The following is a 15,734-nucleotide window of genomic DNA, read 5'->3' as shown; positions in this document are numbered from 1 at the left end:
ATTGGGGTAATTGAGATGCCCAGGACCTGATTAAAGGTCCCAGGTGCCCTAGGCTAATATACATGTAGCTCCCCCTGTAATGCTGCTAAACACATGTATGGCAGCTCAGGGACTCGCCAGTCATACTGATCATGTGCATGTAACGAAGGTTATACATCCGGCATGTAGGATCAAATGCTGGTGGCGTGTGAAGGAGACTTTGGCTTTAGGCTGCGCAGCTGGTGCTGTAGCACAATGTTCATAAAGTAACAGTTCCATCAGTAAGTTACATTGGCACAGCCATCTGACAGTCACCTTACATCTGGATGGAGTAGCTAACATGCATGGACAAATTAGGCCTCGGCTGTCACCTGCAATGTCTACCAGCAGATCGAGGGTAAGAGGTACCAACCAAGGCTGGCTTAACTGGTCTACTGGCAGATAATGGTATGAGTTAGGCCATGATATCCGTGGAAAAGGACATTTCCTCATTTCTTCCCATGTGGCTGTCAGTCATTTCCACTTTTAAAGCATCTAATCGGACGGACATGATACGGCATGTCCAACCGACCAATATTACAGGATCGGTCGCCCCCAGTATCGGGCAGATCAACCAGATAAATGTAACATGTATGCTCAGTATTACTGACCAGGCCTGGCCCTAGTGGCAAATCATAGGTTAATAGTTAGTGACAAAGGCTGAAATTACTGGTCTCCTTTCAGTTAATGGCGGAAGAATTACTGACCCAAGGCTGGAATTATTGCCATCCGTGCAGTCATTGGGTAAGAGCTACTGACCAGCCCTGACCCAACTGGTCTGCTGGCAAATCAAAGGGCAAGTGTTACTGACTAAAGCTGGAACTACTGATCTGCTTGCAAATCATGGTTTAATAGTTACTGACCAAGGCTGGCTGTATTGGTCTCATTGCAGATAATGGTATAAAAGGTGCTAATCGCAGCTGGAAAAACTGGTCTCCTGGAAGATCATAGGGTAAGAGATACTGACCAAGGCTGGTCCTACTGGTCTGCTTATAGATCATAAGGTAAGAGACAGTAACCAGGACTGATTACTGGTCTCCTAGCAGATTATAGTGTAAAAGTTAATGATCAGGGCTGGCCCTACAGAATTCCCAACAAATAATGGAGTAGGCTTTATTGGTCAAGGTTGACCCTACTGGTCTTCTGGCAGATGAAAGGGTAAGAGATACTGACCAAGGCTGGAACTACTGGTCTCTTGCAGATCATAGGGTAAGAGATACTGACCAAGGCTGGAACTACTGGTCTCCCGGCAGATCATAGGGTAAGAGACACTGACCAAGGCTGGAACTACTGGTCTCTTGGCAGATCATAGGGTAAGAGATACTGACCAAGGCTGGAACTACTGGTCTCCCAGCAGATTATAGGGTAAGAGATAATGACTAAGGCTGGAACTATTGGTCTCTCGGCAGATCATAGGGTAAGAGACACTGACCAAGGCTGGAACTACTGGTCTCCCGGCAGATCATAGGGTAAGAGATACTGACCAGAGCTGGAACTACTGGTCTCTTGGCAGATCATAGGGTAAGAGATACTGACCAAAGCTTGAACTACTGGTCTCCCGGCAGATCATAGGGTAAGAGACACTGACCAAGGCTGGAACTACTGGTCTCCCGGCAGATCATAGGGTAAGAGACACTGACCAAGGCTGGAACTACTGGTCTCCCGGCAGATCATAGGGTAAGAGATACTGACCAACGCTGGAACTACTGGTCTCTCAGCAGATCATAGGGTAAGAGATACTGACCAAAGCTTAAACTACCAGTCTCCTGAAAAACATCATACAGTATGTTGTATAGTGTTGATAATGGGCTGACAATGCTGCCAGTTTCTATCGCCCTTATCAGACTTGATAGCAATGTCATTGGCTGTAACCCAATCAGCTTGCACACACTTCTATGAATGTAGAGCTTACACTCATCTCCCCAGCACAGTTCCTGTTGCTCTACAGTCCTAATACATTCATACTAATAAATAAAGCTAGAATAGAAACCTACAATTTGTTAAATATATTTGTCATAGAAAAGAAAACATTTGCTGACTATGAAATGTCAATGCACCTATATAACTATATACGTGTGATTGTATGTTCTAGCAGGAAACTGAGAGGTTACCTACCCCCTGCCATGCCCATCACATGGGCAGGTAATACTGTAGTGCAGACAAGCTACCCAAGCTGCCCATAACATGGGCAGGTAATACTGTAGTGCAGACAAGCTCCTTGTTAACGATTACCTAGTTGTAATTCAGTACTACGCCTGGGGAAACTTGGCATAGGAAATCAAGGGTTAACTGTTTTCTGTCACCCAATAACATGGGCTGGCAATCGTTTTTTACTTGGAAGGGCGCTTGTTCCATGGGAATACAAGTTACTCAGTATAAGTGACTATACCTCCCTGCAGCCAGACAAATCTGCAACTCATTGATTCCAGTGAAATCCATTCAGTACTTTATTATCAGGACATTAACCCTTCCGTGTAAGATAGGAGACCCATTGTATTACATACGTATCCGGCGTGCATTCTGATAGCTGCAATCGACTTAGTGGGTTAATATTTAGTAACTGAACTGGGTGCACCTTGGAAAGGGAGTCTGTAAACTCCGGTTCAGTTACCTTTAATTATCCCAGTGACAGAGAAGTGTGTTACCTGGAAAGTATATACATTGCGGACACCGAACTTGCTCAAAACGTGACAGGGCAGAGGAAGGGTTAAATTACTGAATGATCCTATTTTTTTTTTTTGCTTCTCCTCCTTCTCCTGTATGACAAGGAGGAGAGGAGGGAGGGATAAGGGTAGCTAAAGATCAAAAATAAACCTCTTAGGGGGTGGAGAGTGCTTGCTGCCTGTATATATACTGGGATCTCTCCCAACTAGCTTTGGTGCTTCAACTATTTCTGGGAATAGAAGGGAAGCAGAGGAAGGGGCTGAGAGTTGCAGATACAAGACAAGGAGAATCCCTCTGACCACACACCCCTGCCCCTTACTCCCATCTGACTGCTGCTGTCCATAGAGAGACCCCCAGCCACCCATCACCTCCGTCAATCCTTGGAATGGATCTGTCTGGATGATATCTACAAGCTGATACACTGAGAATTGACGCTGCATGACACATTGTACAATATTCATATATCTTGCACGCAGATTCTGAGGTCTTAGTTCAGCGTTTGTAAATGATTAACATATGGAGAAGTTTTAAAGGAGAATTTGGCAAGTTCTCAAGTTCTGCATCTCCAATGCTCTGCTAGAGACACTGCAGATTTCACTGAAAAGATCATATCTATATTGCATAATACCCAGTGTCATGATACCTTGCTTTTCTCAGAAATAGTTGACCATCTTGAATCATTGTCTTGATAAAGCCCTGATACACCTACCTGACAGTTTATTATATTAGGTAGAAAATGATAGCCATGGCTCTGAGATGCCTTCAGGGCACTTGGTTTGTGCTTATAGTTTGGCTCATTGACATCTCTGCATTGGCTAAAGAAGACGTGACAGTGCCACATCTGCTGCCTGGTGCTGATGGAAAGGTGACCTTGAAGTTCATTGCTTTAGGGACCGCTATGGAATTCCATCTAACTCCTGATGAAGCTTTCCTTGTACCAGGGCTACAAATTGAACACATAGGTAGGGACGGTGCTAATGAGGAAGGTATGGCTGGTCTGAGGAACTGTTTTTATTCCAGCCAAGAACCAGTAGCTGCTTTTAGTATATGCAAAGGTGTCCAGGGGGCTTTCATGAAAGGCTGGGATAGCTATGTCATCCAACCCATGAAGAAATGGATGGGTCAGAGGACACTGGGTCAGCACCGTGTATTCAAAGCTCATAATATAGCAACAGAGAGACTGAGCAGTAAAACTGGTGCCTACAAGCATGGAATTATCACTCAGAACCGGGGACAATCCAACAACTATCGGAATCCAAAGGACAATCCTACAGGCACCCACAGACAGAAGTGGAGGAATACATTTGGGAGAGAGAATGGAAGGAGCTTACCTGGGCTTTCTGGAACCATCTCGAGAAGCAGAAGTTCCTTGCAAGAAACCAAGGATGACCAAGAACCTCAGACCTCAGACACAAACATCCCGGAAAAATCCAACCTTGAAATATTGTTTGGAGCAGCTAAGGGTCACCAACGTCGTCACAGGAGGTTTGTGTCTTCAGAGCGTTTTGTGGAGGTTCTCCTGGTGGCTGATGTCTCTATGGTCCAGTTCTATGGGGAGGATTTAAAGGTATGAATAATACACACTTGTTCTGTCTGCAGATATCTAGGGTTAAAATTGCAACCTGGAATCTCTTTGGGTGTCAGGGATTTTAACAACTAAATTTCCTACGAGTCCATAATGGGAGTAAATTAATTATAAGAGCGAGAGGTATTAATAAATAAGGGGAAGGGCCGTGTAGTTGGCTGGTGCTATACACAGGTTGATGATAATAATAATGATTGAGCAGAGATAATTGCATATGTAAAGAACATGAGCCCTACTGCTCCCTATTCATCTCCAGTTCTGTTTTCACCTGTGAAGGAGTTGGCACTGCAGAAAGCAGAATATATCCAGGTAACGCACACGTGACACATGTTACGGGTGCAGAGCTATAGGTGTGTTTTGCATTTGACTGCGTTGTCTCTGTCAGCAGTTCACAGGATTTGTTTTTACCATTTGCAGCACTGAATGAAGTAATTGCAAACTCCTTATATTTATTTGCAAGCTGTGGCCCTTTGGGTGCTGTGGAACTACTCAGCCCATCATGCCCTGCCACATGTTGTATTGTTAGGGCATGCTGGAGCTGTGGCAGGGCATGCTGCGGTGATTACTCATATGTGTCCTACCCAGGGCTGTGCAAGGTATTTTGGCACCCTAGTCATAACGTCAGTTTCCTGCTCCCAACACCACCCAAACATACCAACTGTCCAGAACCTCAGGTGGAAGTGGTCATGATGTTGAACACCTGTCATTTGCTCCCCAGATTCAGGTCACTAGTTTACATATAAATATACGTTCAGTTACATAAATCCGTAGTCTGTTACGGCGGGGACAATCCAAGGGACAATGATTTCCAGGTACAACTCTTTTAATACCTAGCAATTTGAGGCAACTCTGCTTTGTGTGGGGAACTGGCTGCAGAATCGTCTTCAGTTTAGGAAATGCTGCAGACACTGACACACTGTCACTGTGCTGGAGGGCTGTACAGCAACCAATAGCAGAGCTGCAGCCAGCACCAATATTATCACATAATGCATTCTACATAGTGTAGCTCCTGCACATCTGCACACTGACTATATACTATACTGCTTATATTTATGGTCACACAGTAATAAATACATACTGTACTCTATATATACTGTATGGCCGCACAATTACATATTGTACTGCATATATCCTGTATGGCTGCATAGTACTCATTACATACTGTACTGCATCTATCCTGTATGGCTGCACAGTGATCATTACATATTGTACTGCATATATCCTGTATGGCTGCATAGTACTCATTACATACTGTACTGCGTATATCTTGTATGGCTGCATAATACTCATTACTTACTGTACTGCGTATATCCTGTAAGGCCGCACAGTGATCATTAAATACTGTACTGTGTATATGCTGAATGGCTGCACAGTGATCATTACATACTGTACTGCGTATATCCTGTATGGCCGCACAGTGATCATCACATATTGTACTGCATATATCCTGTATGGCTGCATAATACTCATTACTTACTGTACTGCGTATATCCTGTAAGGCCGCACAGTGATCACTAAATACTGTACCGTGTATATGCTGAATGGCTGCACAGTGATTATTACATACTGTACTGCGTATATCCTGTATGGCCGCACAGTGATCATTACATATTATACTGCATATATCCTGTATGGCTGCATAGTACTCATTACATACTGTACTGCACATATCCTGTATGGCTGCATAATATTAATTACTTACTGTACTGCATATACCCTGTATGACCGCACAGTGATCATTAAATACTGTACCGTGTATATGCTGAATGGCTGCACAGTGATTATTACATACTGTACTGCGTATATCCTGTACGGCCGCACAGTGATCATTACATACTATACTTTGTATATCCTGTATGGCCGCACAGTGATCATTACATACTGTATTGCGTATATTCTGTATGGCTGCACAGTGATCATTACATACTGTACTGCGTATATCCTGTATGGCCGCACAGTGATCATTACATATTGTACTGCATATATCCTGTATGGCTGCATAATACTCATTACTTACTGTACTGCGTATATCCTGTAAGGCCGCACAGTGATCACTAAATACTGTACCGTGTATATGCTGAATTGCTGCACAGTGATTATTACATACTGTACTGCGTATATCCTGTATGGCCGCACAGTGATCATTACATACTGTACTGCGTATATCCTGTATGGCCGCACAGTGATCATTACATATTATACTGCATATATCCTGTATGGCTGCATAGTACTCATTACATACTGTACTGCATATATCCTGTATGGCTGCATAATATTAATTACTTACTGTACTGCATATACCCTGTATGACCGCACAGTGATCATTAAATACTGTACCGTGTATATGCTGAATGGCTGCACAGTGATTATTACATACTGTACTGCGTATATCCTGTATGGCCGCACAGTGATCATTACATACTATACTTTGTATTTCCTGTATGGCCGCACAGTGATCATTACATACTGTATTGCGTATATTCTGTATGGCTGCACAGTGATCATTATACACTGTACTGCGTATATCCTGTATGGCCGCACAGTGATCATTACATACTGTATTGCGTATATTCTGTATGGCTGCACAGTGATCATTATATACTGTACTGCGTGTATCCTGTATGGCTGCACAGTGATCATTACATACTGTATTGTGTATATTCTGTATGGCTGCACAGTGATCTTTATATACTGTACTGCGTATACCTTGTATGGCCGCACAGTGATCATTACATACTGTATTGCGTATATTCTGTATGGCTGCACAGTGATCATTATATACTGTACTGCATATATACTGTATGGCCGCACACTAATCATTACATACTGTACTGCGTATATACTGTATGGCCGCACATTGATCAATACATACTTTACTGTGTATATCCTGTATTGCCGCACAGTTTTTATTACATACTGTACTGTGTATACACAAGCTGATTAAAGTGTAAAAAAAGAATACAAATTTAATAAATAATCATTTTAAAAAAGAACATACATTCTCAGGGTCTGGTGAGTGCTGACGGTCATCGGGGCTCTGCGCTGGACCTGTGGCCCCCAGTGCAGCAGTAAAGTCATGCTACAAAGCTGCATCTATTTTTTCAGAGCCGGTGGTCACAGAAGCAAGAAGCTCCGATTAGGGGAAGCCCTGCAGGGGCAGTGATCAGCGGTGGGGGGCACATCACATGGGGGGTTGTCACGGCAGCAGCGATGGTAGCGGTGGCGATGTTTTCATGAAAAATACTCTGATTTGGCTGCAGAGTGACATTACAAGGACAGAACAGGGAAGGGCAGGTGGCAGTGCGCAGCATCGTGCAGTACGTCACGTGATGTCACTAAAATCAGTAGTACTGGGGGCTGGACAGGTGACCAGACCCAGCTAGATTACCGGAAGGGAGTCCGAGTATGTTCCCTTCCAGGAAACCAGGCGGGCGGGCGTCCAGCACCTTTAAAAAACCATTGCTAAGCTCTGCATTCCTGCAGCCCCTGAATCCCATAGAAAATTGGGGCCCCTCACAGGGCCATGTGTGTATATATACCTACAGTATGTCTTGTCAGTACACATGAAATTCATACAATCCATCTAAAATCCATATGAAATGACAGATCAACCTGGTACTGATGGGTATGGATCATTAGGTCACCAGCATGTTGGTCAACAGTCATTAGGTCGACATGCATTAAGGTCGAAATTAGTCTGTGTCAACATGGGTTAGGTTGACAGGGTCATTAGGTGGACATGGGGGTAGGTCGACAAAAGGTCAACATGGGGGTTTTCACTCGGCACACCACGCCCTAGTGGATGGTAAGGCATGAAATACTGCCTTTCGGCTCAAAAATAATGTGAAAATGTCAACCTTTTGACTGTCGACCTAATGACCCAGTTGATCTAATGACACTGTCGAAATAGACTCATGTCGACCTAAATAAATGTTGACCTAATGGTGTTGACAAGACATTGGTTCCCCCGGCACACTGAATAGTTTTAGCAACCAATCTTGAACACTACTTGATAATAGAATTCAGAGATATTGGTTACATATACCTGCGCAGGTGTATGCTATGCCCCCAAGCCACGTCAAGGCTTCTCTGTATATTGGGGGTCCCTAGCGCTATATCTAGGTGCAGGGTGTGGCACCCCAAAAAACTATCATAAGCTAGGAGGCCCAGCGCTGCATGCCAGTGAGATACTAAGGGTGAGATTTAATACGATGAGAGATTCAGAAAATGAGAGATTTGGTGAGAAATCTCCTGGTTTTTTAAAGCGGCAATCATTTACACTGCAATATCAAACTGGTTTTGCAGTGTAAATGATTGCCGCTTTAAAAAAAACTGGAGATTTCTCACCAAATCTCTCACTTTCTGAATCTATCATCCCATTAAATCTCACCCTAAGTGTTAATAATTAGTGATAGGAAGCCGAAGCTATACATAAAGAGATAAATTAAATGTAATTAAAATAAGAGAGAGATAGTGTTAGTGAGGGAAAAGTGTTAATAGAATGTAAGGGCATGCCGCATTGAAGCCACCCAGCCCAACCAGTCCAGGGGCACCGCACCCCACACCACTGTTACCCTAAATTGGGTCTACAATTAGTCAGCAAGGAGCCACATGATAATGGCTCCTTACTTGGTATATCTGAACTAAGAGCTACCTACCTTGGAGCAACCCCAAACTACTCCATGTGGCATATCAGGACCTGCATCTCCGCCTAATACAAGCTCCTCTCTGCCTCTCACAACATACATACATTAACACTTAGTATCTCACTGGCATGCCGCACTGGGCCTCCTAGCTTATGATAGTTTTTTGGGGGGCCACACCCTGCACCTAGATATAGCGCCAGGGACCCCCAATATACAGAGAAGCCTTGACGCGGCTTGGGGGGCATACCATACACCTGCCCAGGTATATGTAACCAATATCTCTGAATTCTATTATCATGTAGTGTTCAAGATTGGTTGCTAAAACTATTCAGTGTGCCGGGGAACCAATGTCTTGTTACTTACTAAGTATTAACCCCTCCCTTGCATGCACCTGAAAAGTTTTACTGAACTAATTTGAGCATCTACCACTATCTGTATCTAATGGTGTTGATCTAATGACTTTCGACCAACATGCTGGTGACCCAATGACCGTATCCCGTGCTGATGAGGGTATAGCCAGCTAGTTCCACCATTCTCCAAAATTCTGCACGTTTCCTTTTCTTCCATAATGAAAACAACCAAGCAGTAGTGCTGCCTTAAATCTAGGGGGCTTCTTTACTAATGATCGGTAATAAGAAATGATACATTGCCCTAATTTATTATGCTTCACATACTGCTACAGGCTCACCTATGGGGTTTTGCACATGCTGGATCTGGTGATTGCTGGGGAGGGTTCTGCAGTGATCATCTCCCGATAAGTTTTCCAAAATGCAATCCATTGATTACAGCATATAGCTCAGGTGGCCAAACCCCGGAATGCAGCTGCTGGCAGAAGTGCTGGTACCGGGCAGATAGGGACGTATACGCTGCAGTCTCTGCTTTACATATTTTGGGGACAATTTATATTAAATATTTGCGGCATAATGCCCCAAACAACCGCTATAATTCAATGGTAAATAGGCCCCTAAGTGTGCCCGTTACCATCAGCCTGCTGTTGACTGCAGTGCAGGATGTGCAGTTCAGGATGCACGGTACAGGGAGTGCAGGACAGGATGCGCAGTACAGGGAGCTCAGTGCAGGATGCGCAGTACAGGGAGTGCCGGACAGGATGTGCAGTACAGGATGCGCAGTACAGGGAGCGCAGTTCAGGATGCCCAGTACAGGGAGCACAGTGCAGGATGCGCTGTACAGGGAGCGCAGTTCAGGATGTGCAGTACAGGGAGCGCAGTGCAGGATGCACAGTACAGGGAGCACAGTGCAGGATGCGCAGTACAGGGAGCGCAGGACATGATGCGCTAGACAGGATGCACAGTACAGGGATCGCAGTTCAGTATATGCAGTACAGGGAGCGCAGTGCAGGATTCGCAGTACAGGGATCTTAGTACAGGGAGCGCAGTGCAGGATACGCAGTACAGGGAGCGCAGTGCAGGATGCGCAGTGCAGGATGCGCAGTACAGGATGCGCAGTGCAGAATGCGCAGTACAAGGAGCGCAGTACAGGGAGCGCAGTGCAGGATGCACAGTGCAGGGAGCGCAGTTCAGGATGCGCAGTACAGGGAGCGCAGTGCAGGATGCGGAGTACATGGAGCGCAGTGCAGGATGCGCAGTACAGGGAGCGGAATTCTGGATGTGCAGTACAGGGAGCGCACTGCAGGATCCGCAGTACAGGGAGCGCAATGCAGGATGCGCAGTACAGGGATAGCAGTGCAGGATGCGCAGTACAGGGAGCGGAGTGCTGAATGCACAGGACAGGGAGCACAGGCCAGGGAGCACAGTTCAGGATTCTCAGTACAGGGAGCGTAGTGCAGGATGCGTAGTACAGGGAGTGCAGGACAGGATGCTCCGTACAGGGAGTGCAGGACAGGATGCTCCGTACAGGATGCACAGTACAGAGATCGCAGTACAGGGAGTGCAGTTCAGGATTCGCAAAAGAGGGAGCGTAGTGCAGGATGCACAGTACAGGGAGCGCACTGCAGGATGCGCAGTACAGGGAGCGCAGTGCAGGGAGCGCAGTGCAGTGAGATGGAGATGAATGCTTGCACACTCCCTGACACCTGTAACACATTTCCGTCCTGACAGCAGGGGAAACATTAATGCATATAATTCCCTCTAGGGTGTCAGCGCTTATTTCATGTGGTCAGCTCAAATACTCTGCGGTTGCTGATGTGTCTCATATAACAGTTCAGAGGGAAGTACAGCACTTTCCTCTTAAGCGTGTGTGTGAGTGTGTGCGAATAAGTACATTTCTTCGCAAGTGTGTGTCTATATATAGGTCCTGATTCCAGTTGCTTCACTCCCCTTTGCGTTCGCACAGTGGAGCAATGTTTTGCGACTGCGCAGCCGCTTGGTGTGAGCGGCCTTCGCAGCGTTTAGTATGTCTAGACTTACTCGACGCTTGTGAACAGAGGAGAAAACCATTGGATGGGTGAGTGGTTCTGAATGGATTTCCCTGTGTGCATGGCTGGGAATCCATTCGCAGCCATGCACATGGGCGGTACTTCACTCGTGAAGTGCGGTGTGGGGCGGCCTTTACCTGCTCACTAGGCTCCAAAAACCCAGCGAGCCTGTCTGAATCAGACCCTGTATCTCACAGCACGCAGACTTTCCTGTGCGCAGATTTGATGCCATTGCCCTGTGGATCTCTCTCCTCCCCTGCCCCCGGTAACTCCATAACTGCAGCGTGTTACTAACATCGGGCACCATGTGGCCTCGTACAGATATGTCATCACAGATCACTCCACAAAATTGGCTTCCAAACTGATCTATAATCTCCTAACAAAGACTCCAGTGAACTGCTCCGACTTCCTTTATGCCCTCCCACCCCCTACCTATGCGGCTATAGTTTCAGAGTCAGCCGGTTCCCAGACAAAGTGGTCCGACCTCCCCAGAAGGTTCCATTAGTTCCAAGTGGCCAGCCCCCCCTCTCCCTATTGCAGCTCTGTGGGAATTGGTACAGCAAGACCAGTGGGTGGCAATGTGGTTCTAAGCTAATTATCTTGCTTCTCTCCTCACAGTTAACTGTATCACTGCTGTGCTGAACTGCCCTTCACTAGGGAAGACACATCGCCATAGGTGCGTCCATAAACATCTCACGTACACATTAGACCACATTGTAAACAATACAGTGTCGCTCATGGTTTCTCTTGAACTCCCAGACAAACGATAAAGGGCCTGATTCAGAGTTGATTGCTGTTGATGCCGCCAGCCCTGGCATTGATCTCTCTATAGCAGAGTTATGGAAGGGTCAGGGTTACTCACATTTGCACAGACTGGAAAACTCATTTTATGGTGAGTGAATTGCGTATGGATGTGCAACACATTTGCATGGGGCAGGTTTTCTTTCTGTCTGGGTGGCAGCTATCTACTCACAGTCATAGGCAGTACGGATGGTGTAATGGTTAGCATTACTGCCTCACAGCACTGAGGTCATGGGTTTGATTCCCACCCTGGCTCTAACTGTGCAGAGTTTGTATATTCTCCCCGTGCTTGGATGGGTTTTCTCCGGGTAGAATGTCTGTGTACATGTGGTAGGGAATATAGATTGTAAGCTCCCCTGGGGCAGGGACTGATGTGAATGTTGCGCTATATAAGAAACTGTTAAGAAATAAATAATAAATCTGCAAATTTGCTGATAAGCAATCAGGTCTGAATCAGGCCTACAGTATATACACGAAAAACAACATGTCATTACCGTGCATATGGATTAAAGTATGGTCTAGTGAAGTGATGGGGAAACTTTGGCCCTCCAGCTGTTGAACTACACATTCCAGCATGCCCTGCAGCAGTTTTAGCATTGCCAAATAGCAAAACTGTAGCAGGGCATGCTGGGATGTGTAGTTCAACAACAGCTAGAAAGCCTAATGTGTACTCACAGTAAGATTTGCCTACCCTCCTGCATTCTGCAGGAGACTCCCTGAAATAGCAGCAATCTCCCTCTCTCCCTGATTAGTCTAGCAATCTCCCTCATTTCACCTAGCCCACATTACAGTGTCACATTTTTGGGGGCAAAAGGAATGAGAGATAGATACATTTACACTGATTCATCAGCACCATTTCCCAGCACTTTACCAAGTATAGTAGCTCTTACTAACTGCTTTGGGGCTCATCTATTGGATCTACGTCATTTTAAAAGATTCCTCTGAGAAGTAGCAGTGCACACCCACGCTTCTAGGTGCCATGTTCACAATCTCTCCATATATGGAACTAAACACGCCCTTTGGGTGGAGCATGACATGCCCCCTCAATTATCAACTATAATCTCCCTGAAACTAGTTTTTAAAAGTAGGCAAGTATGGTATACACTAATTTTCATACCTTCCAAGTTTTATTGCAGATCTAAGGGGCAGGTGGGCATGGCCTTGGGTAGGGAGGGCATGTCTTAGTGACACAACCCCCATTTTCAGGGGCATGACTAGCAGCTGGGCTCTGAAGAGATGTGGTGCACTTGCGCACATCATCTCTTCAGTGATAAATGACTGCAATGGATCTCTGGATCTCTCTTCCCAACAGAATTACCACCATGACTAGTGCAGATTTTATTATGTGCAGTAACCTTGGAAACAAGAACAGGAAATGGAGCATTTTACAGCTCCGTGACACATGATCACAGTCATTTGCTTTCCTTTAGGAAGTGTATGTATCAAGTTTAGATGGAAATCTTCCTTTCCAAATCTGTTAATATTTATATTGCGGCCCCCGCCTGCCGATCACACATGGGAATCATTTGGAAGACGCACCGTGAAACAAGGCAGAGCACATCTGGATCGGAGGATACGTCTATACCAGCAATGGGAACTTTATTCTAAATAAGGTACTCTTTACCTAGAACGGCGCCCACGATTGAAATCGCGGGCGTCGGGGGTAAAAATCGCGGTGATCGCGGGCATCACGGGTAAATCGGGATGGCCGCGATGCCCGCGATGACCGCGATCACCGCGATTTTCCCATAGGGAACAATGTTAAAAAGCATGATTGACCGCGATTTTACACTTAAATGGCTCAATGTACCCGATTTGAGCATAGAAATCAATGTAAAATGGGCCACACAGCCCAAATAGGGCCAATGAACCGTAAAATGTCCCCCGAAATTTTTAACGCCACCCCACGATCCACGCCAACCCGAAGCGTGGCGAGCGCAGCGAGCCCGCGAGGGGCGGCGGTACGCGTCCTCCGACCTTTTCATGCCCTACTATCCACGTCGGCGTGGTGTGAGAATAGAATAGTGTGGCGAGCGCAGCGAGCCACCGAGCCCGAAGCGTGGCGAGCGCAGCGAGCCCCGCGAGGGGACGCGGATACCTTCACAGGTAGACGCGTCCCCTCGCGGGCTTCATAGGTGTCCGGGTCGCCACGGACACCTGTGAAGCCCGCGAGGGGACGCGTATAACTGTGAAGGTATCCGCGTCCCCTCGCGGGGCTCGCTGCGCTCGCCACGCTTCGGGCTCGGTGGCTCGCTGCGCTCGCCACACTATTATATTCTCACACCACGCCGACGTGGATAGTAGGGCATGAAAAGGTCGGAGGACGCGTACCGCCGCCCCTCGCGGGCTCGCTGCGCTCGCCACGCTTCGGGTTGGCGTGGATCGTGGGGTGGCGTTAAAAATTTGGGGGGACATTTAAGGGTTAATGGGCTCTGTGGCCCATTTAACATTGATTCCTATGGCCAAATCGGGTGGATTGAGGCATTTAACACTAAAATCGGGTCCATCGCGGCTTTTAACATTGATTCCTATGGGAAATCGCGAGCATCGCGTCGCGGGCATCGCAGGTACGTTTATGGCCGGCCGCGACGCGACCGACACGATTTTCATGTTTTACATTGGTTTCAATGGGAAATCGCGGGCATCGCGTCGGTCGCGTCGCGGCCATACATAAATGTACCCGCGATGCCCGCGACGGGCGCCGTACTAGGTAAAGAGTACCCTAAATAATATTTATAGGCCGATTTTGAGGCCTGAACATAAGCGTACATTTACATGGCCTAATGCATGAATTTATGGGGTTATTCAGACTTGGTCGCCCTGCGACAGATAGTCGCCACCCAGAGTTTAAACACGCCCTGTGCAAGTCAGTGAATGACTTGTGAAAATACCGTCAATCGCTGTATCGGCTGATCGGGACAGAGCTGGCGTCACAGACCCCCACAATGGTGGCAATCGCGGCATTGTGTAATGGGGGTGGGGCGGCGATGATGCAAATTGGTCATCACGCCCACTGACCCGCCTAGAAACTGGGTCATAATTTTTTTTTGTATTCATTCTTATCCGTTATTGAACATGTGGCAATACAGTAACTGCTATACAGTTGATATGTCGACAGTCAAAAGACAAGCAAAAGGTCGACACTGACAATGTCAACATGCAGAACGTTGACTTTGACAAAAGGTTGACACAAGCAAAAGATTGTCGTGAAAAATGATCAACATGATTTTTTACATCCACGTGGACTCCGAGTGGGAACAGTAAAGGGTGCCTTGTGGCGATAGGGGAGCGAGACACCATGTCCGAAGCAAGAGCGAGACACCATGTCCAAAGCATGGCAAGTGGAGCAAACCATGTGAGGGTACGCGCTACTCTAATAGCTCATTAAGAAAAATACCACTGATGCTGTGTACACACGGTACAATCCAGCATGAGATTTTGACTATATAGTCAAAATTGCATGCAGATCGCAAGCAGATCGTATGCAGATCGCACAGGTTTTTTACCTTGCGATCCCGATGCGCGCTCCCGGGACAGCACAAATCGAAACCCAGATAGACAGGGCAGCAATGACTATATAGTGCAAATCGAATGTAGATAGCATGTATTGTATGTAAAAAGTACA

General features: G+C 46.4%; 1 protein-coding gene and 1 long non-coding RNA gene across 5 annotated transcripts in view; one reads left to right on the top strand and one right to left on the bottom strand.

The window, feature by feature from the left end:
• Positions 1-15,734, bottom strand: part of LOC146042709 (uncharacterized) — a 175,056-nt gene that overhangs the window by 93,933 nt on the left and 65,389 nt on the right. For all 4 annotated transcript variants that reach the window (XR_014463986.1, XR_014463983.1, XR_014463985.1 and 1 more), the window contains one exon: positions 4,014-4,230. This is a non-coding gene — a long non-coding RNA (uncharacterized LOC146042709). The remainder of the gene's footprint in view (positions 1-4,013; positions 4,231-15,734) is intronic.
• ADAMTS8 (ADAM metallopeptidase with thrombospondin type 1 motif 8) overlaps positions 2,847-15,734 on the top strand; it is a 54,820-nt gene continuing 41,932 nt past the window's right edge. Inside the window, exon 1 of the mRNA XM_083162880.1 lies at positions 2,847-4,249. Coding sequence (XP_083019006.1) covers positions 3,419-4,249 — 831 coding nt within the window. The 5' untranslated portion in view covers positions 2,847-3,418. The remainder of the gene's footprint in view (positions 4,250-15,734) is intronic.

Source organism: Crinia signifera, chromosome 19 (assembly GCF_055691185.1).
Source record: "Crinia signifera chromosome 19, ASM5569118v1, whole genome shotgun sequence".
In the NCBI taxonomy this organism is placed as follows: domain Eukaryota; kingdom Metazoa; phylum Chordata; class Amphibia; order Anura; family Myobatrachidae; genus Crinia; species Crinia signifera.
Note: the sequence above shows the minus strand (reverse complement) of the source record. Positions and strands in the feature narration are given on the sequence as shown.